Source organism: Eptatretus burgeri, chromosome 2, assembly GCF_056783735.1.
Source record: "Eptatretus burgeri isolate ZD-2024b chromosome 2, Ebu_testis_v1, whole genome shotgun sequence".
NCBI lineage: Eukaryota > Metazoa > Chordata > Myxini > Myxiniformes > Myxinidae > Eptatretus > Eptatretus burgeri.
In genome coordinates, this window is record NC_140962.1 from 1,668,767 (window position 1) to 1,696,266 (window position 27,500).

Below are 27,500 nucleotides of genomic sequence, written 5' to 3' on the forward strand. Positions count from 1 at the left end.
ACCAGCAGGAACGGTCCAACTGCCATCAATCGGCAGGAGCTGTCAGGAACTGTAACCAATGGTCAGGAGCTATCACCAACCGTCAGGAAGGTGGCCCTCCCACCCTTTTTATGGGCGACCAGTGTGGGCTGACCCACAATGTCAAAGGTCGATGGAAAAAGGTGGATGTCAAAGGTCGATGAAAGAAAGGTGAGTGTCGAACGTCAATGGAAAAAGTTGGATGCCAGAGGTAAATGATCCACAGAATGTCAGACAGAATGTCAATCAGGACCGTCAGAATGAACAGTCCAGGAATAGCCCGCGGTGTGTTTCCTCAAATGTCCTGTAAGTCCAAAGTGAAAATGTTTATCAAAATAAAATGTGTAAATAAATTGTAACTATCAGTGCAGTATACAGTTATGTACTGGAAGTAAATAATGGCCGATTGCATACATAATATGTGAATCAGGTAAGCAAACACATTGAGAATGTTTCTAATTTCTGTATGTATTTTATCCTAACTAGGTTTATTTGTGCAATCCTGGAAGTCCTGTGACTCTAGTTCGAACTTCGAGGTGAAATGGTGAAAAGTAAAATTGGTGATTTGGACCACATGCAAAGTTGAACTGTTTCACTTCTTCCTGATAGTTCGACATGGCGAAAGATCCTCATGACTTCAGGAAATAACGCATAATAGCAGTTGTTAACTGGACGTTGGGTTCCGTGTGGCCTCCAGGATTCAAAACAAATAATTGATTTCGTATGGGATTTAAACTCAATCACCTGCAACAGGACTTTGAATCAAAGTGGCATCAGGTGGTGGCGGTGTTATTTATTTATTTATTTTAAAGACTCTCTCTCTCATCTTTAATATAACTCGAACCAGAGTGGTATGGGATATCAGCTCAAGATATTTAACTTAATTATTTTTTGCAATGAGCAGTACATTCAGAAACCTGAAAACATAATTTAACATTTGTTAACAAGATGTTCGCTTGATTTGCTTGTAGAACTGCAGCATAGCAAACCAATTGTTCAAATTTGCATAAAAGCACCAAAATTGGTACACATGTAGAATAATGTATTGGCTGACCAAGGCACAATCTCGGGTGGCTCCATATCTAGAATTGTTCGGAATACATTATTCTACATGTGTACCAATTTTGGTGCTATTATGCAAATTTGAACAATTGATCTGAAATATCAGACTACGCTGCTGGACTATTGCCAATTCATCATTTTATTGTTCAGTAATCAGCTTTTGTTCTTATAAGTAAAGGAATTCTCAAAAAGGATAAGCAGGCAAATATAACTAAGCACAACTTAATAGGTCTTATGCAATGGTTAAAAGTGAGATAACAAAAGCTTTAATCAGTCAACGTCGCATTGTCTGTTTTGGCTTTGATTATCTAAGCGTCGAGACAAAATGTGAATGCATGACACCTCGTTTATTGTTGAAAACAAATGCCAGAACAAAAAAAAAACCAGTGTGTAAATTTCCCTCCATTCTTTGGAAATATTTGTACATACAAGGCAGTAGGAAAGTGTTGTTTCAATTTTGAATGGTGAGCCCAATATATTGTAACTAACGTACTAATACGCCCGGCACCGCCTGTCCCTTGTGGTTTGGAGTAAAGTTAGGCAATGCTAATAGACAGCTCAAATTTCGGTAAAGTGGCGCATTAACATTCCCAAGATGCCAAAACTTCCAGCTCTTGCTCCCCATCCCCCTCACTCCTTTACCAAAATTCACCAACACCCCTCCCCAACTCCCAGATCACTCAGCTTCTTGATTTACCTCCTCGTCCGACACCTCTTGGTTCTGTTCTCATGAACTCATATTCCTTCCTCTTCAGCATAAATGTATTGAAGAGTTACAGGTTTGGTTCCAATATTATCTTTCAACTTTGTCACTAAACATCATCTGCATATCCATTAACGATGTTAAAAGAATCAATTACTTTATCACGATCATTCAAAGCAAGGAGCTTTTGAAAGCCAAACATATAAAATAAAACCCTCTCTCCAACTCCCTGGGATGCCAGCCATGGAACGATCGTTAGAGTAATTAGGGAAGTGTTTTAAGTAGAATAACGAGCTAAGGAGCAAAGGAGATGGCTGCAAATTTGCTGTGCCCAGTGTTTGAAAGCAAATATATCACTCTCACTTTCAACCTGTTCAGTGGCTACTTCCTGAAAGAGGTACTCAGGTTTTGTGTGAATGGACCTTATGTGACTCTTCGTTTTTAGCCACGGAACTGTACAAGTCTGCATGAGCTGATTGCTGGTTCCTGGAGATCATCAGTACCATGAAGTCGCCTCTTCCAAAGACAATAGGATCATCAACGTACGCAATCACAAACAGATGGAACATTAGGCACATAGGCCCTTCCAAAGAATAATGTGGCACGTAAAGAAATGGTTTGCTCTTGCAAAACCACATCACAGCTGATAGACATTCAATCCACATCACATTCAGTGAACTTGGAACCGGGTTCAATCGCAAGCATGCCAACATGTAAACTGCAGTCGTTTCTTTTCAGAAACAACCTATCACATATCTCCTTACTAATTTAATATCTTACATAAACAAGCTGCATAAACTGTAAATTCAGCCCAGCTCAACAGAAAACTTGAAACCTGTCGCAAAGGAAACATGCGAGTGCGAAAGGGCTTTCTACTAAATGGTACCCTGACAAAGATGGACAACAGTTGAATGTGAAGAACACCTGGTCCTTGATCTGTAACCTAAACAGTACTAATGCAGTATGGATGGAATGGAGGATGAGATAATCTGAAGCCCTCACGCTTGCAGTATCACAGCCAAACCACAAGAAACGTGCGTGAAATTAAGTAAAAATGGCATGCAGGCTCCAAACGTTTCTGCCAGTCAGCAACATGCGGTCACGACCCTCCCTTGCAATGCCACTCCCTTGGTAAGTCACATCTGAGTAAAAAAAAAAAAAAAAAAAAAAATCAGTGTTCTAGCTTTACCAAGTGGATGCAAAAGCAATAATTAAGCTTAGAAAATAGCTTATTGACTTGTTCGTCCATCAGATAGACATGCACCTGCGGATTACAATACATTGCATGTAAGATTACATGTTAAATAAAACAAAAACAATAATAAGTATTCATCCACCAAATCATCGTCCTCCTCAACACACTGATGATTGCAAAGAGATGCATTGGATAGTTGACCATCGTCTTTCCAGCAGGGTCAAGGATTAGAACTTGCAATCAATTGATTACAATGCAGAAGCTCAGTCTGTTGATGCAGCCCAGAGCCTGATTCTATGATATTTATTCAATAGTCTATTTACTTATTAAGTATACTTACTATGAGTTTGTATTATACTGTACAGGACATGACCTAATTAATATCAAGGAATTGATTAGTGTCTGGTCTTTGTGAAGATTGGTGTCATTCTCTGTTGGCAGACAAGTTCATCGATTTTATCAACTGCAAGAGCTGAAAAGAGCATGTTCACCATCGTGGCAAACGAGGTGTGGCTGACATTTTGAGGGAAAAAAATTAAAGAGAACATCAGCATGAAATGGAAGACTAACGGCAACATCAACCCTGATCATTGATTTGGCAAAGCATTAAAAACACCTCAAGAGGGAAGAGAGCCCTGTGATGGATTATTATTTTTTAGATGGAACAGATGTGACTCGTCACATCAAAACTCCAAGATGTGATTGATGAAAATGTTTCGGAAGTCATTTGAATGCTTACCAAGCACCGGTACAGTTCATTTGGCATCCAATAAATTAGCAGGAAAGAGCAGCTTCACACAAGGCTTTCATCACTGCGGTCAATGTATGGTGTCGCAAGGCTCGGCACAACAAATGAGTGTCCTGGGACCTCAAAATGTGGAAGCGGATTTTGTGCAGTGATGGCAACAGGAACATATTGTTCAGGTCCGATGCCAGGGACGATGAATGTGATCAAGTGCCAATTAAGGTTTTCGATGAAAATATCCACATAGTTTGTCATACAGGATCCTGAGAGAGAGCCTTAGATGTTTCCACGTCGAACCAAACAAAAACTCTTAACAGATGTGAGAGTAAGGGTCCAAGTTGTAATTGGGGCATGTGGAAATCCTAGGATGAGATAATAATGGGCAGCACGAGACTTGTTAGGCACTCTTAATAAGTCCTGTTACTTTTGATATGACACTGAACATACTTGAGTCTGACTTAAGAATTCTACTTCCAAGTCTTCTTTCTTTAGGAGATAGTTCCTATTTACAAGATCATTTAAACAGGTGAATACACATTTGGATCACGAAATCTGTTTGTATGAGTTCCAATCCAACTTTAACTAAAATAATTCTACTTATACACTTACACATCAATTCAACCTCTTCAATAAGCATGAAGAGTGAAATCAAAACAAATATAGCAAATAAGAGGCACACACATGCATAAAACAGGAAATCCATGAAGGAGAACCGATGAACGATGAACATGACAGACAAACATACAGTACACTCCGTTATCTTTGTTGTGTTATACATTTTGTGTTTAACATTGGCTATCAGGACTAGCTCAGCCTGGCCAGACACAAGAATGGTCAGAGTGTGGGAATGGGGGAGGGTGGGTTTAAACATTCCTGCTTGTTAATCAGCTGAAGCACAGGAATGGTGGAAGAGGGGGCAACTGCAGTGGAGAGCAAACATTCCATTGGCCAAGCCAATCCAGTATGTTCAGTTAACACACTGGAGCTCCACTTTCAAAGCGATGCCATTATAATCAGCTATGAAGGCCCAAAATGACCTTACTAGGCTCCTGTGGACTAGTAACAGCTCTAGCTGGAACAGTTTAAGTTGGACTCGGTTGAAAAACATGTTTTTATGTTTATATTCCGCGTTCCCTGCCTCAAACACATGACAAGCATTTACATATGGAAATTTCAAAGATTTTTTTTTTTAATCACAGGATGACTGAAAGCAACAACTGGAAGACAAGAACCAGAACACACATTGATGAACTGTATGGATGGATACAGAAAGAGAAAGCCTCGTTTTATCATTACCACGTGATTAGCATAACAAATTGGCCAGAAAAGTATGGGTGCACTGTTGAGAAAAATCAGAAAAAAGAGAAATTTAATATTGAGACATTACTCTCTTTAATCGAACTCCGTCACCACCTCCCTCCCTCTCCCTCGGTCCAAAACCTGCTCCTCCTCTCTCCAAACCTCGAGCTCTCGAATAATTTCCCAATCCCACTCCAAATTCATGGTCTTCCAATCCTCACATTTCCTTTCAACCATTACACCATTCTTTCCCCCGCCCCCATCTGGGACTATCATTTATGCACCGTCCTAGATTATACCTCTGAACCAGCAATTACATTGCATTAACTCCAAAACCCAATTCTCTATCATCAACTTTAGATTCAATCTTGTTTCAGTCCAACTCCATCTCTTGGTCTTGCACAACCCTGCACCAACCTTAAAGAAACCTGGCCGAGGCTGACAAGAACCGTATGTTAAAGATGTGGTTTCGTTGTTCCTCTGTACAATAACAGAAGGTTAAAAAAAAACCATCAATCCATTATTTCCCAATGAAACATTGTACATTTGGCCTAGCTTGGAAGGAAGCAAGGTATTTAAAATGCAAATCAAAGGTAAGGTAGAACAGTATTCATTTGCGATACAATGTGCATATTCCTGAAATAAGAGGCAGCTTTTGTACAGCTCAGTTTGGCACAACCGCTTTAGGAGGGTAAGCACAGCAATAAATGTAAACATCCACTGGATTGAAAAGGAAAACAAATTTCTACCCAAAGTGATGAGCAAGTCAAAGAAAACATCTTTTGTCGTTCATTTGATCGTTTAAGTAATGTGCTAAAAGTGCCAATGAATCATTCCTACTCAGGGGTACTGTAATGGCCACGCTTGGTTCCAATATAGTTTGACGGAGCGGAAAGTGCACCTATGAATTCAGTTCTTAATCAAAAAACAAACAAATGGAAACTCAGGTAATTCCAGAACAATCTACCCACAGGTATGCTTCATATTGGACTTTGTGCTTCACAACAAAAATGCATCGGCTGTGTAAGAAGAGAAGCAGAATTTATTGTGGTAATACTGATGTACATAGATTTACAAATGTGGTACAGTGGGAGAGTGCGAAAGCGAGGTATCAAAACCGTGGCATTTTGGAAGCAGGGTATCGTGTGGGCAGGTAAGGGAGAGTGAGGTGAGCACATAATATACAGAATGTAATTTTGCATCAAATTCGGTGATAACTATGTCACTGCTACAACATGAGTCCAGGAGTGTACATTGGCCACTCAGCCGGTCTGCAGTGAAATCAGGTTTTTCAAGAAAAATAACAGTAAACATCACACAAGTAATAAATTTGGCAAAATTAATGAGAAGAGAGAGAGAGGGAGCAAAAATAAAAATAAAAAAGGACCAAGTGGTGTAATGGTTGGAGCGTCCATTCTGAGTCTGGGAGGTCGTTGGTTCGAACCCGACCTGAATACTTTTAAAATGGTACTGCTTCCTTGCTTGACCCTCAGTATTTAAAATTGATAGAGCACGGATAAATAACTATTGGTTGGCAACCATTATGCAGGCTTGATGGGCATAATGGAATTCTCCTGCAAATAAATTCCTTGAAAAGGAGCTGTTTTATTAAAGAGAGAAAGACAGAGGGAGAGAACAAAAAAAACGTCTCCTTGAAGCTACAGCCTTGGACACATTTATAACTCAATGGCATCATCAGAAGGCAAACATAAGCATAAAATTGCAAGCCTTTTGGCTCGGCCTGTGCACTGCTTGACTACACATTGCAGGAGGTGTATTTGGTGCAAATGTTTGATTTGCATAACCCAACACATCATCATTTGATGTCGTTCAATTGGCCATACAATGGAAAGAAAAAGACACAAAAGATCTCCTCATAGTTCTACAATCTTAAGAATAAAATCTCCACAAAAGAAATTACAAGCAACAACCCTTAGGGGGAAGTGTTAAAGACAGCATTCTAAAAGGTTCAGTCTTGGACACATGTTTCTGCTTTGATGGTCTCATCAGCAAGACAAAAGTATGCTTTGAGATGCAAGGCTTTTGGCAAGGTCGATATCATGTTCGACTGCACATTGAACCAGGGGTATTTGGAGCAAATGCTTCATTTGCTTTACCCATCATGCCATCAGTGTTTTCAGATTAGAATGAATAATCAATGAGAATAGAAGTGGATGAAGGAAATCCTCAACTAAAGTAGCTACTACGTATAAACCCAAATCCCAAGGGAAGTTTCTCCAAAATAACAACCCACACAGGCAGTGTATAGGGAGAAGGAGAGAAAGAACGAGAGAGAGAGAGAGAGAGAGAGAGAGAGAGAGAGAGAGAGAGAGAGAGAGAGAGAGAGAGAGAGAGAGAGAGAAAGAGAGAGAGAAAGAGAGAGAGAGAGATAGAGAGAGAGAGAGGGAGAACGAGAGAGAGAGGGAGAACGAGAGAGAGAGGGAGAACGAGAGAGAGAGGGAGAACGAGAGAGAGAGAGAGGGAGAACGAGAGAGAGAGGGAGAACGAGAGAGAGAGGGAGAACGAGAGAGAGAGAGAGAACGAGAGAAAGAGAGAGAGAGAGAGAGGTTACTTCACACCATGAAATTGTACTCAGAAGAAGTGTGAAATTGTTGTGTGTATTTTATAAAAATTTTATATTGATGTCAATTTTGGCCATCTGTTTTGGACTCATGTTGTTAAAGCCATATTTCTGCTCAAAAAAAACAAACAAAAAAACCCCCCAGAAAATCACACACCAACATGAGATCAGCCAAAGGATACTGCACTATTAGGCAATCGCGTGTTGGTCAAAGCATACATTAAGTACCGTACTGACCATCTCAGACTTAATGTCCTCATTAGCAAGAACAAAGTCAAATGTGACGAATGCGAAATGAAAAAACAACCATCCTTAAAATTGAAAACCACGATAAAAATGGTTGTTAAAATACAAATCCTTTCACTGATGAGATAGAGATAGTACAGTGGAACAAAAGCAAAAATAATCCTTGCAAAGAAAGACTAAGAAATTTTTTTTTAAAGGAAACTAAAGCCAGAAAACTGACCAGACATTGTGTCATCAAATTTCACAAATCAGGTAAGAACTTAAGTGAAACGATCAGTGATGTTGTCGAGTCCTGACAAGCCAAGAATGAGTCAAAGTCAAAAGGTCTTGAGTAACAGTCTGAGCCCCTAGAAAATCTCATGAACCATAAGTAAGGCATGCAAATATGACATTTCAAATTGTACCTTTTAATTTGTAAAGGACTCTTTTTTTAAAAATTTTTTTAAACTGTTCAACATTCTGCGCGTCCGTAACAGAGCAACTTCACGAGGATTTGTCAAGTCAATTGGAGTTTGGATTGGCCAGAACTATAAGTGAAAATTTGGGTTTGGGTTAGAAGTTAGCAGATTATAAAATATGCACATCAAGTGGATCATATGATGTGACGTAATCTTGGAGGTCATATAAAACTGCAAGAGGAACACATTTGCAAACAACCTGGTCTGAAAAAGGGGATGGATGTCATGTTCAATGGGCCATTCAATGGTTCCAATCCAACTTCACATAAATTTCCCAATCCCACTCCATCAATGAGTTTCATGAAACTGCCATTGCAGCTAATCATTTCACTTAGTACACAGCCCAAAATTTGCTTTCTGATTTTCTGTTTTGTCACATGCCAATTCCACAGTTGGTTAAATCTTTATATTAGATGGAAAATGAAAAAAAAAATTCCTTCCAAATTCTCTCCTGCTTTTCCCCGATCAAAAGAACACGATTCTTTCCATCTGTGCCGAGTGTGGAAACAACGTAATAATTATAAATCATTTTATCAAAACTTTACTGAATCATTTTCTCCCACCATCTCACCTGAAGGTATACCACTCCATCACCTTTCTCATCACTCGATTAAAAAGATGTCCTTTCTTTGAGATTGATGTCCTACTTTTCGACTGTTTTTAGCCGCTATATGTAAGGATATTCCTCTTCACCCTTGTTATGTTACGTGAAATTATTAAATCTTTAGGTAAAGTGTGAAACTTAACATTTTACTTAAATACGCTATTAAACGAATGGAACTATAACTTAGCAACGAAAGTAGTTTTAACAGATGTGTTTAAATGCTTTTAGGAGGGGTTATCTCAGTGTAAGTAGAAATATTTTATACATAGAATTTTAAAATAATATTTGCAACAACCAAATACTTTGTCGTAGTCTTGAGTCAAAAGGTCCTTTGTCTAAGTCCATGAGAAAGTGGGTGTGCGCGTGTGTTTGAGAGAGAAAGAGAAAGTAAGAGAGTGTCACAGAGGGGAACCTGAAGAATTCCTTTCGCTTATTGTGTGCCTGATTCAGTGACGATGCAAAAGTAAATGGAATGAAAGATACAGAAAGAATGAGGGAGAAAGAGAGGTAGAGAGTGAAGTATAGGGGGGATAGAGATAGAGAGATAGAGATAGAGAGTAGCTAGACAAATACAGAGTCAGAGTCAAAGTGAGAGAGAGAGATCAAAATCTCCAAAGAGTTACCAATATCAACCCCTCAGAAGCAGTACAGTATTCAAAGAAAGAGAGACCCTGAAGTAAAATATAGGACTGGAAATTTCAGTTATATATACAGTTGTGAGACCTTATTCTAATGAGGTTCACTTGAGCTGTTGGGAGTTGCAGTCTATTGGTCAAGAAAATATGCTATTCTCTTTGAGTTTTCTCCACTCCATCATCTTCACAAGGCCACCTGCCCCATGAATGGCTCTCTATACTCATCCAATCCATATCACCAAACCAATCTCAGGCTTTGGTGTGTTGTTCGACCATTCATTTGGTCATCAAAACATCAGGAAGCAGAGATGCAACCCTGCAACAGTGATTGCAAGGTCAGTTACTTAACGTTGCAAAGCTCAAGTCAGTCTTCTCATCGACAATAATCTCTCTGAGAATTGAGGGGGTGGGGGGGATAGGTATCTAATTACATAATTCTGAGATGCAACCCCACCCTGTTTAAAGATCAAAGTGCTACACAGTAAGCATCATATTCTAATGAGGTCCATCCCTTGTCATCACAGAATGAAGCAGACTGGGTGTTCATAATGGTTTGAAAAACCCTTGGCCGACCCCTGACATTGTGATGATTCATGAATACACTCTTGAATTATATCTCGGTGTATGTAGTCCAGATGTTCATCACGAATCACAAATCAAATGCTGGTGGGCAACATTTTATTGAATTGAACGAAAGTCAGCCAGACGAACGAGCTTTATAAGGAGACAGTCTCAAACTTTGTAGTAAACGCTGGGACTCTGTGGTGGTATCTCCTGAACAATATATACTGGGTGCCCATAGTCCCCACTAACTTTCTCATAGTGTGGGCAGTACCCTGCTCCAGGTCCATCTCCTGCTCGTAATGGAATGATAATGTCACTTGGCTCTGTTCCACCAGCCCCACCAGTCATGGTTTGATGCTTCGGACTAGAAACCAGAGCACCAAGTGGGTGATGATGAAGATGATGGTGATGCATCGACCCTGTGGTTGAGCCTGAACCAGGACCTGACCCAAGGCTGCCACCTCCACTACAAGACACCGGTGTCGTCCCTCCAGTCAAGCTTGGAAGTGGTGGAGCTGAAGCGTGTTTAGTCTTTCCCCGACGTCGACGGCATCGAAGAACTGCCAGCACCAAAAGAATCACAAAGACCATGAAGAGCACTGCGCCTGAAGCAACCCCGACAATGAGAGCCACTTGAGGGGCTAGTTGAGGTGTTGTCCGAGCACCACCTCCATCTACTGGTTTTTCATTTTCTGTTAGGAAAGGAGATGGAAATGAAAAGCAAAAACAACGGTAAGAATAAATGATTTAAAATCATCTCGAAAGTTGATCATTCATAGCCTGAAGTTTTATCATCCAAATTGGAGCTGTCTTAGTGTTTAAATTGAGCATGTTTCAATATACATTTGACAAGGAGGAACCAAACCATCAAAGGACAGCAACAAATATATTAATAATTTCACCCCATCTGAATTTTCAGACCTGCCACTGCAACATTATTTGACCAAAATATACATCCCTTCCTCATAGAGACCTGCGGCGTGTGTGTTCAAAGTCCGGTGACGAGGTGGGATTGTGCCACGGGGTGATGTCCGAGGTGGGGTTCCCAAGTTAGGGTCATTTGGGTCTGCCATGTGCACACAAAGGAGGACCACGGGGTGTTATGATATTGACAGGGCAATTTTTAGTAGCAATTACTATTTGGCAAAACAATCGATCATAACGGAAAGAAATGAGGTGATCCATGAGCAGGATGGTGAACTGAGAGTGCAACAAGCATACAGATAAATGGCTAAACAAAGATGTGCAACGGTATGACAAATCAATGAGCAATTGCAACTTTTATATGCAGCCCGTTTGGCACACATAAATGGGCCCACAAGGCAAGGCAAAATTTGATATGGCAACTGATTAGAGATCCAAGAACAATAAGCAACAGGTAGATACGCAATGACAAAGAGACAATGCTTCCTTACCTTGTCCAACCTTCATTACCAGCTTCATGCCGAGTGTCTGGCAAGCACCTCCCATGCGATTATCCAATCCCTCCAATGTACCAATTGATGTTGCTGATAGAGGGGATGGGTAAAGGAAGTACAGTAGTTAGATTACCTACATTAATTACCATCGTTAAACTGCTGTTCAATACATCGATTTTCAAGGTTGACCACTTTTTGTTCTCGACAAATTTTAAAGAGATGTGAAAGTTCATGAACGTTACCTTATTTTTCAAAGTATTTCCTGACCACACACATACATTTGGCCCATTGGTATGGCAACAGCTTAATACGAGAAGCATATCAATATTTAGGATGGGAACTGCTTTGATATCTTTAACACTTCAAGAAACTTCATGCCACCCATATGTTCCTTGAGGATTTAGAAGAGACGGTCATTAAATGGTGATCAATTTGGATTATAAACCGGATGGTAAACCCACCCCATCCCCCCCCAAAAAGAAAAGAAAAGAAAAGCCGAGGCTCACAGAAGAGTGAGATGACAGATTTATTTATTTTATAAGATAAAAGGAAAAATACTAACAGTGAGGAACCAGGCAAATGTAACAAGGGAATGAAAAACAAGAAAAAGAGGAGGGAAGGAACACAATAACCTGTATGGGAGGAGTGATGGGTTAGGGAAGGTTAATGGGGGCATAAAACAGGGCCTGACATCAACGGTTGCCCGAGGACCCAGGGCAAGTGAAGGTCACTGCCGGGCAGGCAAACCTCCTTCCGAATAAGCTCAATGGGGGCAAGTGAAATTTAGTTGCCACAAAGTACTTGATGCTCTGTATTCCAGCTTTTCGATACCTCACATGTCGAGGCGGATTAAGATTTTTTTGGAACCCTGGGCACAAAAAAAATTCGGCCCAAAATGTCCCCCCCCCCCCAAAAAAGATGGCAACGTGTTATTTTCGCCCAAAAAGGCCAAAAGAAAGAAGAAAAAAAGAAGTTTGGAGCCCCATGTTATTGCATGGGTTCATGCATGACCCTCACACTGCCTCTGCCCGGGGCCCACATTGAGCCCGGAGCCCATGTTGAGTTTGGGGCCCCCCTTGAGCTTGGGGCCCTGGGCGCGGGCCCTGCGTACCCGAGCATTAATCCGCCACTGTCCAAATGATCATTACTAAGACTGGAAACTTCAGTTGACAGTAATCGTGAGAACGCCTTTATAGGATACGTGAGGCGTGTTCTAAAAACAGAATTCAGCAACTCATGACATTGCGCGATTGTGAGGATGAACCAATGGCACTGCAACCTCGTGAATAGGAGCAACCAATGATTGTGAGGTTGGACCAATGGTATTGCAAGGTCAAAAAATGGAAGTTAAATGATAAAAAGAGAGGACATCAAGAATTTGAGCCATTTTGACGAAAGGAAATACCTTGGACAAAGTATGGGCCAGGGAAAAAGAAGATAACTTATGTTTGTGGGGTAGATGGAGAAATTTCAGAGCAAAGGTAGGATTGTATCGAGAAGCACGGCCCGTGGACACGGAGAAGACATCTCAATGTAATTTGAAGTAGGGAAACTGTCAGCATAAGTTGTTACGTTTCACTGCACTGGGGGCGGTGATGTGTTAATTAGGGTTGAAGGATAATTTCTCCCAGTATGTGATTGCACCCTGTGACCTTTTCCGATGTTTTTGCATCTACAAGACCGGCAATAAAAAGGAGTCACGTCCTTAAAACAACAACTGAGCCGACCATTCCAAGCAGGCGAAAACCCCGCCTCCAGGAATGACAACTAATAAACCATGCCCCTGCGGTCGATGATGGATGGGCGTGACATCAGAAGGTTCGGGAGAGGAGAGTTGTGTGAGGTACGCGATTGGAAGCAAAAGGATCTCGCTTGCTGGCTTCCCCTCGACATGGTGAAGAAGGCTGCACGGTTTCTTGTGTTCATGCTGAGGCAAATTTGTTCACACGCTGGAGTAAAACACTAGCCATTGACTGTTCGGCTGAGTCATAAAGTGTGTACATTTCAGAGGAGGGAAGAAGAGCGTGTCTCGTGGCCTTATCATGGGGTCTCAGAAATCGTCTCGTCGTCCGGTCGAGGAGGAAGGTGGGCGATCGGGTGAATGGACCTGGTGCAAGAGAGGAGCGGTCAGCATATTCGCTTGTGAAAAGAAGCTGCACGGCGGTTTCTGAGCCCTGGCGTTGAATACCACCACACGAATACCTCACGTACGTTTCCCGCTAAGAGAGCGGCTTGGCGCCATTTTCAGGTCAGGTTGCACATCAAGGAGACACCAGTGACGACGCGGTTTCAATGACGCCAGGTCCAAAAAAGATCACCTCTGGATGAAGCAAAGTGACAGAATAAAGAGAAGGATTTTTCTTTTGTTTAATCGCTCCCCTTGTCCGTTTTTGTAACTGTGTGTAGTGGCGCCTCGACTTTAGGCTGTAAATTACCAAGCGTTTCATTACCTTATGACTTGATTTATGTTCATTAAACTCCTATCTATTGAGATTGCTTGTGTCTGTCGATTCGTTGTGGGTTCGAGAATAAACCCTTGTCCTCTGTCCTGGTGAACGCGTCTTGTAGGTGGCTTCACCGCCTCCCGTCCCACGCACGTTATAATCTCCAAGGATCACGTGTTCGCCTCCAAGGAAGAACTGTTTGGCTTTCCGTCCAAGTCGGTGTTAACCAGCATGGACACGACAGTACTCACAGGTATGTAAGCATGAAAGTATTCCCACACCCTAGTCAGGGCTCCATTTAGAGGTTTGTATGTGATGCGAGCAAATTGTCACAATTCCCCATAGTTGCGAGCAAGAGAAGATGGAGCAGATGTGAAAAATGTGGAGGACTGTAATGTTGAGTCATCAGCATATGAATGCATTTGGTCGTTTGTAGAAGAAAGAAGATCATTGATAAAAAGGAGCAGGGTTTTAGGAGACAAGACAGAACACTGAGAGACACTGCTGTTTGTAGGGAAGGAGAAGAGGTTGAACCATCAACCATTACGGAGATAGAATGGCCGAAGAGAAAGCTAGCTACGAGAGAGCAGAGTGGAGGAGGAAAGCCAAAAGAGGGAAGCTTGGATATCAGACCCCGATGGCACACTCTGGAAAAAGCTTTCGAGATATCAAGGGCTACAACAAAGGATTCCCCAAAGTCTCCTAGAGAAGAAGACCAGACATTTGTAATACAGGAAATAAAAGGAGATCACTAGTAAATTTCACCTTGCAGAAGACATACTGGTCAAAAAGACTGTGAAACTCAAGATGTTTGGGGAAATGAAAATACAAAGACTTTGGAAATAGTAGCAATCAGAGCAATCAGACGGTAGTTGGAAGGGTTTGAACAATCATCCTTCTTTAGAATAGGTTGTACTAAGGTATGTTTCCAGAAAAGAAGAAAAGTTTTGGGTTTTAAACAGAAGCAAAATAAATGAGCAAGCACAGGTGCAAGTTCTGAAGCACACTCCCTCAAGATGTACGGAGGAATGCCTTCAAGTCCATATGCCTTGCTTGTGTCCAGAGAAAGAATACTTTTTTGCCTTTTGGAAAAGAGATTATAGGGGGGTGTTGGCAGTCTACCAGGGGGGGGGGGTGTTAGAATGTGAAGAGTCATCCAATTTGGAATTAGAATATAAAAGAAAACAGAAAAGAGCTGTTTTGTCAATAGGCGAGACAGCTATAGTATTGTTACGGCTGTGGAAATTCGCAGAGCACCATATCGGTCCTTAGTTCAGGTATGCCGATAAGTCTGTGTTCAGATAGATTTCCCCACCGTTGTCGAAAGGGATATATTCGTGTGATCGGGGCTGTGATCTTTGAGGTAGCCGTTTTTCTTTTACTATCGTTATTTTGGACCAACCACCTTCTCCACCATGTCAACCACCAACCACCTTCTCCACCACACCAACCACCAACCACCTTCTCCACCACGCCAACCACCAACCACCTTCTCCACCACGCCAACCACCAACCACCTTCTCCACTACGCCAACCACCAACCACCTCCTCCACAACGCCAACCACCAACCACCAACCACCCTCTCCACACTGCCTTCACAACAACATCTCCCCTGATAAATCAACACGAACAACGTCGCCTCACCTTCATTTCCGAAACGACGCCATCTTGGCACCAGCCACGGCGAGTCCGCATCGCTGCAGAGAGACGCGGGGGTTTCCTCGCCGCGCAAGTCGGTGATTTCGCGCACGTCCGCTCGCCGCGCAGGGTCGCTGTCTTCGCGCACGTCCGCTCCGTGCAAGCTTCGCCTCAGAATTCGGATCAAGAGAGCGAGAGCGGCGGAGCCAGTGGGGGTCAGAGGTGAGAGTGCGGAGATCAGATCTTGTCTCTCGGGCCCTATAAAAGGGCGAGTGGAGCACCAGTCTGAGGTCAGTCTGTGGAGTGTCTGTCAGGGTTCGGAGCGCCTGGAGCCTGGAGCCTGAAGCCTGCAGTCGGTGGAGAAGCTGAGGAGAGCGGAGGAGACGCGAGCTGGGAGCACGGCCAAGCCTGCTGTGCCGCGCGGAGCTTCATGTTCGTGTGCAGGATGTGGAGAGAGCCGGAGAGAGCTCACCAACCAGCACCGAACGGTCTGAGGTGATCGGGCTTCGGAACCGTCCGAGCGTCGCTGAGGGACGGACGGGTTCTTCAAAAGAGCATCAACTCTGAAAGAGCAAAGACCCGTTCGTTCCTCTCAGGCGTTGCCGGCTGGGGCCCGAATCACCAGGCCGCGGCCGAGCCGCGGTTACGCTAGCTGCCGTGGGGACGGGACATCGCGGGCTGCCCCAGCCAGTCACCACCAGGACAAGGTAACCTGCGCGACCTCTTGGAGCTCCTTCGGTCCTCAAAGCTCCATGTTATAAAGACCCCGAGAGGTCCAGTCTAACCACTTGTCTTTTAGGGGGTTTTTCCTTGCTTTTCTTTGTATGAAAGTTGTGGCTTCGAGTCCGTTAAGTAGAACTGTGATAAGTGACTGTACATAATAAATAAACGGTCGTAGTTCCTCTGCATTGTTTTTGTTGGCTGTATAATTGCATATGTGCATGCTTGAATACGTGCTTTTCTTGCATGAATACCTGACTGCATACGTGTGTAAAAAATGTGCTTGTTCAAATGTCACCTGTTCGTTGTGTCCTCTTTCCCCAGTTGAACTGCCCCATCTTGCCCTCGGAATATACTTGGTTTTTAAATAGCTGGTAAAGTGATCTGGTCCAACGGGACTGCGCGATAATACCCCGCTCGGTTATCCCAAAAGGAAGCGAGCTGCTTAAGCGGCTCGTTTCCAAGTGGTCCTGTTGAGGTACAATCTCTCGGTAATCTACCCGCGTGATTAATTAGGTATATCGACAATTCGGCGATTGACCCTGTAGCGCGGGTAGAGTGCGGACAAGGTTGTGGTGTGCTCAAAAACACACCCGTGGCTGGTTTTCGGCGTTGATCCGGAAAGCCGTGGCTGGATTGTCCGTTCGGTGGGCGCAAACGGCCGCGATTCGGCTAAAAGCGGCTGTCCACACGCCGAACGGGCGAGAATCTACAACATTATCATAGGAACGGAAAAGCAAAGGAAAGGTAGAGCGACAGTAGTTGTTGGAGATACTTTCAGCTAAAGACCAGAAATACCTATTAGTGAAAGAAGGAGAGGTTGTCACACTTCCTTTGGATAAGGGAATCATTCACTTCACAAATAAACATATTTACAATGATTTCGAGTGGAGATTAAGGCTAAATGTGATTCAGAAGAAGAAGACTTCTTCTCGGTCTGATATGCCACGTTCCTTGCATGAATGGAACAGAGTCGGAATGGTTGAACCAGGAATTAGAAGGACAGATAGTCATTCAAGAGAAAAGGATACAAGCCTCCATTCCTGCAAAATAACCTCGGCCATTCATTCTGCAGAGACAGAGGCATCCCTCGAGAAGAGGCCGTAACAAAGATTTTCATTCAACGATCACCTGCCCTTCGACCTTTGAACCCAAAATATATTCAGTTCATTCTCTATTACTATCCATACTTGTATCAAGTTTAGTTGAAATCCCTTAAGTGGTTCACAGGTTATCACAGGAACAAAGATTTTCAATTAAAACTCACACGACCTGATGAATGCAAAATCTAAGCAGTTCATCTTCACATTGTAGTCCATACTTGTGTCAAGTTTGGTTGCAATCCCTTTAGTTGTTCTCAAGTTATCACAACAATAAATCGACAATGGACAGACGCAAGGATAGCTGGACGGACAACCCAAAAACGTAATGCCTCCGGCCTTCAGCTGCAGGTGCAAATTAAGTTATGTTTTTGTCTTCTTATTTCTTTCCAGGAGTGAAGCTCTTGGAAGACCAAGGTAGATCTGCCAGTGGGGCAAACATCAAGGGATTTAACGATCAGGATAAGAGGAGAAAGGGGGTCGGAAACACTGAAATTAGCAAATAAGATGGTTGGGTTCGGAAAAGTGAGTGGATGCAATAAAGATAATGGATCATAATTAGGGATGACAAAAATGGCAGTGCACTGCTTGCTTGAAGCTCTGGGGGAAAAAAAGAGAGTAAGAAGTAAAAGCTTTTCGAAGGTGGTTCCATAGACAGGTAAAGCGAAGCGAGAAATAAAAGAGTTGAGGTGTGCAGTTATCTTGGATTTTGGAGGGCTTGGTGAAGACAATGGCCAATGAGAAATGGAGTTCTTAACATCTGCAGCAGCACCACCTCCAGGATGAAGGAGACACCTGTCAAATCAGAAAACACAATAATCAGGCTGAGAGACAGACTAGGCAGGGGCAGGAGGACCCATGGTGGTGAAAGGGCGAGCTGGACACGTGGCAGGGGAAATATATGGTGAAGCGGAACAGAAATGTGGTGAAGGAGGGAGACGCCCATCATGGGATGTGTGATGCACAGCGGGGGAGGGAGGTACACACTGGGAAGCGTTAATGGTCATGTACGGGCATTCTCTGCAGACTGGACTTCTCATGATCCATATTTCTGAACAACGAATACAGGCATCACAATGGAGATGAAATGAAGGGTTATTGAAAGCATGGAGGAAAGTCATGCTACATTGAATACCTCCACATCAAATCAATAAAATGCCAACTCCGTGGAGTTTTATCGTGAAAAGGAGATGGACAAAGAGAGAAGGATAACAGAAGACAGAAGAAAAAAAAAAAAAGGAAGCAGAAACAGTGATTAGCAGTTCCTGATTTTAACTTATATGTGCATGGGTACTGGAAAAAGATCCACAAATCCAGGACAAAGTACAGGTGAAGGTACTCCATGAAATCTATGGAAGCACTCATTAACTTGATTAATAATTAAATAAGACACCCTACCCCAACCATCCAAATAGTTTTACAGGAAAAATGGAGGAAATTGAGACAGAAAGATGAAAGAAAACAGTAACAAAGAAATAAGAGAGAAAGGGATGAGCAGATATGAATGCGAGCCGTGCAAGCACGCATATATACACTCAAAATAGGTAAATGCATTCAACAACTTAATTACATACGATGAAAAGTAAAGATTGATGAGGTGACAATTCTGCAACGACATCATCAGCTTTTATCGTTAGTTAATCAGAGCAGAGAATATTGCATCACCAATGATTGTGGAACAGGAAGCCTGGTACCAGAGTTATTAAAATGGTGTGCACTTGGTGCTTGCTTTTTGGATTATCAGGTGCAAATGACTGATTTACATCAATTCAATACTGACACCATGTTCTGCCGCAACATAACCCAAGTTCATGGACAGATTGCCAATAATAATCAACTGCTCAAACAAGATGTGATGTTTGCAGAAGTCACCTCACTTGATTGCACATAAACAGACTCATCATCCAATTCAAGGGCATTTAAAAACATTTTGCAATGTGCAAACACACTTCTGCATTTAAGAGGAGAGTATAACAGAACTGTAAAGCCGATCTCCTGGCCAGAGGCGTGCAAAGGTCGCTGCATGTGTGAGCATGCATGCAGGTAGGCACACCTTAGCCAGGTAGATAGCGTGGGTTTTTTCAATGCTCCCAATCGGTTTTATATAGATTGTGGTGGTTAAAAACTAAAATGTTGCTGTTTGGGCCCATTTTATCATCCTTCCCTTTCCCTCATGCTGCCTTCCCCTCCCCACCTCTCATGCTGCCTTCCTCTCCCTACCGCTCATGCTGCCTTACTCTCCCTACCCCTCACACTGCCTCCTACTCCCTTGGTGCTGCCCTCCCTTCCCCTCCCTTTGCACTGCCTTCCCTTCTCCTCATGCTGCCTTCCCCTCCCTTTGCACTGCCTTCCCTTCCCCTCCCCTCATGCTGCCTTCCACTCCCTTTGTGCTGCCTTCCCTTCTCCTCCCCTCATGCTGCCTCCCCTCCCTTTGCACTGCCTTCCCTTCCCCTCCTTTTCCTTCCCCACCCCTCATGCTGCCTGACTCTCCCTTTGCACTGCCTTCCCTTCCCTTCTCCTCACACTGCCTACTACCCCCTTGGTGCTGCCTTCCCTTCTCCTCCCCTCATGCTGCCTCCCCCTCCCTTTGCACTGCCTTCCCTTCCCTTCCTTTTCCTTCCCCACCACTCATGCTGCCTTACTCTCCCTTTTTGCTGCCTTCCCTTCCCCACCCCTCATGCTGGCTTCCACTCCCTTTGCGCTGCCTTCTCTTCCCCACGCCTCATTCTGCCTTACTATCCCTTTGTGCTTCCTTCCCTTCCCTCCCCCCATGCTGCCTTCCACTCCCTTTGCGCTGCCTTCCCTTCCCCACCCCTCACACGGCTTTCCCTTCCCCTTACGTCGCATTCTTTCCCCCTCATGCTGCCTTACCTTCTTTTACCCTCATGCTGCTTTCCATTCCCATCACACTGCCTTCCCTCAACTGCCTATTTTTTTAGCTTGTCTGACATTTTCATTCATCAGAAAATGAATTACGTACATAATGTGTCTTGTAGCACAATTTCGAAACTGTTTTCTGTAAACTTGAAAAAAATTCATGTTTCACATCGAAGTGGTCATTCTTTTACAATTATGCAGAAGATAATGTGCAGTTAACGTCTACCAATCCTTGTATGCAGAGATGTGGTGTGAAGAAATCAAGAGTTGACATTTTACATCCAATTGACCAAGATTGAACAAGAGTATATTTTGACATACAACAACTTCCACAACACACAACACTTTCCCTTATCAGCCTGCATCTTACAACTCACCTTCATTCGTTTGTTCCTCTTTTCCCTCAACTGCGGAACTGCCTCAAACTGTCCATTTAATAAATCCCTAACTTCCTGACAGTCTTTCAAGATGACCATTTCCCATTGTCTGACTTCGATACCCCTTTTGTATTTTGCCTATATCCGTGCATCTCTTCAATGCTCGCCTGGTGTGTGTGTGTGTGTGTGTGTGTGTGTGTGTGTGTGTGTGTGTGTGTGTGTGTGTGTGTGTGTGTGTGTGTGTGTGTGTGTGTGTGTGTGTGTGTGTGTGTGTGTGTGTGTGTGTGTGTGTGTGTGTGTGTGTGTGTGTGTAAAAATTCCAGATATTCAAGGTTGCCCATGAGCTGAATGCTAGGAGTTTGTTAAACTATCTTTGGAAGTAATGAAATTAAAGGGAATAGATGTCAATCTCATAATATAATGAAGCTATAGTTATGAGTGGTGTGTATTTTGGTCTTGCTGCCAGGCTACAAGATGTTGTGTCATCGGCAATCTATATTTATTATCACAATGACAAACTCAATATCGTCATTGCGCATGTGATGAAAGCAGTTCCTGAAGTGGGAAAAAATATTTCCACTTCCTCAGGAATTTGTACATGTTCATGAGTGGTTTCTGTGTTTACTTGAGAGGGAATTCTCACAGGCAAGAAATGTGTCCAAATGACAATCCCCGTCAGCTACAGCGTTGAGTGACACAAGCTGTGCTTGCCACACGTAACCACTTTGAGCATGGAATGACGGGACGGATTTTGAGTGCTGTTGGGTCTTTCAAAATTGCTGAGAAAGGTGGCGTAATGGTTGGAATGTCTGGTCTGAATCTGAAAGGTCGATGGTTTGAACCCTGGCTGAGACGTACCAAATCATTAAAAATGGTATGTGCTGCTTCCTTGCTTGATGCTCAGCATTTAAAAGGATGGAGCATGGACAAACAACCATGGTTTGGCGACCATTGTGCGAGCTCGATGGGCCTGTTGGCTCCCTCTTGCATTGAAGCTCCTTGAAAGGGAACTCCTTGTATTGTTAGCCTGTCCCCTGCGCAGTGGGAGAAGGGATTCTGCAATCACTTCTGTGTATGTGCGTGTCTGTCTGTGTGTATGTCCGAGCCGTAACTTTTTTGAGCTTTTGTCATCAAATTTTTTACAAAACGTTATATGAAAATACATGTATGGAGAAGACAAACTAATAATTAGGTCAAAAGTACAGTTTAGCATACGGAAGAAGTCCGAATACAAAACGGACGGGCTTTGCATTGTCAGATGTTTTCAGCTGTTGTTGTTTTTTTTATTATTATGCCTGGTGTGATCCTATGATCCTGAGTTCAAATCCCACTCGGCTGTTGAATTATTATCAGGTGGGGATGACTCTGCCCATCATCCTTCAGAGGTCAGCAAAAATGAGTGCCAGTATGCTGGTATACTGTGTCGGAGTGGCGACCCATCCAGGATTGTGCCCAATACCCAAGGAGACTTCCGAGGCAGCACCAATGCTCTGCACAGAGTATGGTCCCAATGGATGGATGGATATTATTATTATTAGTATTGCTATTATAAGGTAACGTAACATGTTGGCGGCAGAGTCATCTGAGGAAGGTGGTATAATGGTTAGTGTCTGCCACCACCAACGAATGTAAATTGTAACCCTGTCAAAGCAAAAATAACTATTGCTGTAGATTGACTTCTGTTTTATTATGACTCTCCATTGCTTAACTGTGATGTTTGGTCTGACAACAGATATAACTAGAAGGGCTTTCGGTGGAGAGCACACCTCCGCCCCGTAATACCTGATCCATGAGAAAGTATCTGACCCAATGCATTTTTGAAATATCATGCTATACATCGTTTTTGGCCCTTTCTCTCAATGGTGAAGAATCACTTTAAAAATTAAATAACTCTCGGATCCAGATCCGGATCCGGATCTTCACCGAAATATAATAAATTTGTCCTTGTCACACACCCAACCTGTCCACTAAGTTTCATCCGAATCCGTCTACAACTTTTTGAGATATTCTGTACACTAACAAACAGACAGAAAGGGGTGAAAACATAACCTCCTTCACCTTCGGTGGCAGAGGTAACAAACGTCATCCAAGGCTCAAACAAAATCTGACAGAGTATTGAGAGATCATTTCTGACTCGAAAGGTAGTTTGCTGAACCTATGAAACTCACAAGACAAGTGGACGAGCATCTGAAAAAAAAACAAGTAAATAACTTGCAGAGAGATGTGATAAAGACACTTCTCAGAAAGATCTATGGAGCAAAAAGGATGGTGACAATGCTGTCTAATACACGCTCTATTTATGTCATCCAGCGGTCAAAATGAGAAAAAAAAGGTGTGCGTAATGGTTCATCTCTTCCATTAGTTGATGTGACCGGTAGAGTTGCAACATCATATTCCTGAGTAGATGTCTGTTATTTCCAAAGGGATTCTCGCTGTGACCCCAGGATCATATTCATTTTTGAATGCTGATGCATTGATTTCATTGCTCGACTGCACGATGCAGATATTGGAGAACTAAAGTATGAATTATATAGATTTACACATCACTTAGAATGCAGGAATGCCCACACCAAAATGGAATGCTTCATTTCTCGAGGAGTTAACCTCATTCTTGGAGGAACTGAAAGAAGCATATTTTAACAAGTTCAGTTCGGCAAAGACTGCAGTTATATTGCTTGTGTGCACAGGGGGATTTGAGAGATAATTATCATTGTTGAACTCAACAAAACATTAATTTGCACTCCCATGTCACATGATTGGCTTCGTGACTTGGTAACATTGTCCAGAGAATGACAGACAGTTTCCAATTGACCCAAGATCAGTTTGTACATAAATGTGCTTATCATCACAGAAATCGTAACATTAAGTAATTGAACTACACAATTAATTTTGTTAATGTACTATGTGGTATATTTTTGAATGTTGTGAAATTAAAATACATCCTACAATCAGTATTTTCAAATGAATCATCTATTTTAGGCATTTATTTGTTCATTGCTATTTTCACCAAGTACTACCCACTCCCCCCAGGAGCAAAATGTGATGTCAATGAATCACTGGCACTATCCCAAATCTGTCGTCGTATATCCACTCTCCTTGGGACAGTGGTCAAGTGGTTAAACCACTTGCACTGTCTCCTACACAGGCGTAAATTGCAGTCGTCTTTCTGCACTCGCAGGGGATGGGGAGGATCTATTTTGTATCCATGGCCTGACCATGGGTATCCCAGGCACATATGCAATATTTGAGAGAAATTGGCCAAGCAGTTTCCAATTATGGAAGGTTCAGACAAATGCACAAAGCCACATTACTGTATATCTTTCATGGAGCAGATTGTATATATATATATATATATATATACATATATATATATATATATATATATATATATATATATATATATATATATATATATATATATATACATATATATATATATATATACATATATATACATATATATATATATATATATATATATATACATATATATATATATATATATATATATATATATATATATATATATATATACATACATATATATATATATATATATATATATACATACATATATATACATATATACATATATATATACATACATATATATATACATATATATATATATACATACATATATATATATATATATATATATATATATACATATATATAAATACATATATATATATATACATACATATATATACATATATATATATATATATATATATATATATATATATATATATATATACATATATATATATATATATATATATATATATATATATATATATATATATATATATATATATATATATATACATATATATATATATATATATATATATATATATATATACATATATATATATATATATATATATATATATACATATATATATATATATATACATATATATATATATATATATACATATATATATATATATATATATATATATATATATATATATATATATATATATATATATATATATATATATATATATATATATATATATATATATATATATATATATATATATATATATATATATATATATATATATATATATATATATATATATATATATATATATATATATATATATATATATATATATATATATATATATATATATATATATATATATATATATACATATATATATATATATATATATATATATATATATATATATATATATATATATATATATATATATATATATATATACATATATATATATATATATATATATATATATATATATATATATATATATATATATATATACATATATATATATATATATATATATATATATATATATATATATATATATATATATATATATATATATATATATATATATATATATATGTGTGTGTGTGTGTGTGTGTGTGTGTGTGTGTGTGTGTGTGTGTGTGTGTGTGTGTGTGTGTGTGTGTGTGTGTGTGTGTGTGTGTGTGTGTATGCGTGTATGTGTATGTGTATGTGTCTGTATATATATATATATATATATATATATATATATATATATATATATATATATATATATAAATGAATATTATCTACTACATAAATGGCAGTCCTTCTGTCTGTCTGTCTGTCTGTTTGTTTGTAACCAATAAGCTCCTAGACCAGTGAACTGATCTTGATGAAACTTTACACACATATACACCTAACATTCAGCTCCAGGATGCACTAAGTGGCTTTCCATAAAAATTCCTGGAGGGTGGTTTATCGTGATGTTATTTTCGAATAGTGCGCCGGCGTATTAATCGTAACAAAAGGCTTCATGGTTAAAAACGCTATCATTTCATGTGTTCGGAAATCTACATATTTGCTCTTTTACATGTCCATCTGCCCCGCATAACGGGTATGTGTTAATCTATTCGTTATTCGGTTTAACTGTAAATATCCCATGGCAACCTTTTCGTCGCTTAACTGCTGATAAATGTTTAACCTATTTGTTCTATGTGTAGCATTTGCCATTTTTGTTAACGTTTTTTTGGGAACCATCCATTTAGCGTCGAATAAGCTAATTGAGGTGACTGTATCGATACTTGCGGGTTAACCAAGCGGCTCTTCAAGCAGATCGACGATCACACCTGTGAACAGACAGATAGCTATGCCATCGACACTTTCGCTTCGACATCACTATGTTCTGCAACACTACACAACAGTGTCCAGATAAAAGGATACATACAACCAAGAGTGAAGCTGGATTTGAAAGTTGGATTTGAAAGTGAACGCAACACGGCCCTCTTGAGGGCCCCACTTCTAATTGTTTCACCACTTCTTTTGACGAGTTATTTCGTGGTTTTTTTCAGGTGTGTTTGGGATGGTTTCATTGAATTTTTCAGTGAGTGTCTCAGTTTAAAAGGCGGCTAGCTGATGAAGGGAAGTATAGGAAGTGCTCCAAGAACAAGATATTTCAACCAAGAAGCACTAAGTGTTTTTCATATTAAACTTTAAAACCTAACCATTCACTGCACCGCTATATTTACCAGTTGCGACGACAATGATTGCTCCCTCAGCGTCACCCCATAAAAGAAGCCTTCCTAATTTTCTCCATACAACTAATGCCTCAGTCGAACTAGCGTGAGGAAAATAGGCACTTGGTCTTACCAGCAAATTTCCCAGGTATTACCGGGTACTTCAGCTAGCATGTATATGTATATATGTATGTATATATGTATGTATATATATATATATATATATATATATATATATATATATATATATATATCGGGCGTAGTGGCGTGCGCCCCGGTAATCCGGCTACTCGGAGGCTTGGGTTGGAGGATCGCTTGAGGACGGGCTTTATGCACTGGGCCATGGGTGGGCTACGAGAGGGTGTAGGGCAGCCTGGAATCATGGCGAAACCCAATCCTTATCCCTGTGTCGTAAGAGGCGACCAGGGTTGCGTCAGGAAGGGCATCCGGCGTAAAACCTGTGCCAAATCAGTATGCGGATCATAACGGATGATCCGCTGTGGCGACCCCTAACGGGAGCAGCATAAAGACGAACAACAACATTATATATATTGTTGCGGACCGGGGGTCGGGTGAGAAGACCACCAGGAGGGGAAGCTATCTCGGGTTCCTACCAGACTTCCCCGAATTGCAGGCCATCGCACATGGATAATTCCGTCACGCGTTGGGTTGCTAACCGACCGTGAACACCAATAACTCAACCGCGTGACCTGGGTTCCTCTCATCTATGGGTTTACCGGGTTACCTAATTAATCACGTGATTTAATTACCGGGGAACACGCCCTCGGTACGCCTTATCCAAACCAGATCACTTTACCGTACAGGATCACTTTATCGGATCGGATGCAGCCGAACGACACTGCCAAGGACGTACCGGCTAAAAGGAATGGATCGTTGGGAATAAAGTCCCGGCTAAGTTAGGATACAGACCATGCTGGATCAATGAAAGAACAGACAAAAACGAGCTGGGAACATCTATATATTAATTCTGAAGGACCAATTTTGTGCTCCTCCGAGCGGTCGCGTCACGTTTTTCTCGGTACTGTGACCTGGACTGAAAGAAACTTCGTACCTGTAAGAGTGCATCGCACATAGTGGCAATAGTCAAACTTCAACTCTGAAGCAGAATAAACACTTCGTTTTACATTCGTTTACATGGCGACGTGTGACGTCACCGCTGAGAGGCGTAAGGACGTCATGACATCATCGGTCATTCGCTGACGTCATTACGTCTGTCGTCGACAGACCGTCACCGTTGAGAGGTGTAATTCCACTCCTCGAAAATAGCGTCTGCAATGTAAAAC

At 41.3% G+C, this 27,500-nt stretch overlaps 1 protein-coding gene across 1 annotated transcript in view; it reads right to left on the bottom strand.

Annotated features, from left to right (window-relative positions):
* Nucleotides 1-6,046: 6,046 nt before the first annotated feature.
* The window catches only part of LOC147031255 (ephrin-B1-like), a 98,508-nt gene continuing 77,054 nt past the window's right edge, over nucleotides 6,047-27,500 (bottom strand). Inside the window, exons 3-5 of the mRNA XM_085860441.1 lie at nucleotides 11,526-11,618; nucleotides 11,084-11,176; nucleotides 6,047-10,802 (exon numbers count right to left, since the gene is read on the bottom strand). Coding sequence (XP_085716567.1) covers nucleotides 10,279-10,802; nucleotides 11,084-11,176; nucleotides 11,526-11,618 — 710 coding nt within the window. The 3' untranslated portion in view covers nucleotides 6,047-10,278. The remainder of the gene's footprint in view (nucleotides 10,803-11,083; nucleotides 11,177-11,525; nucleotides 11,619-27,500) is intronic.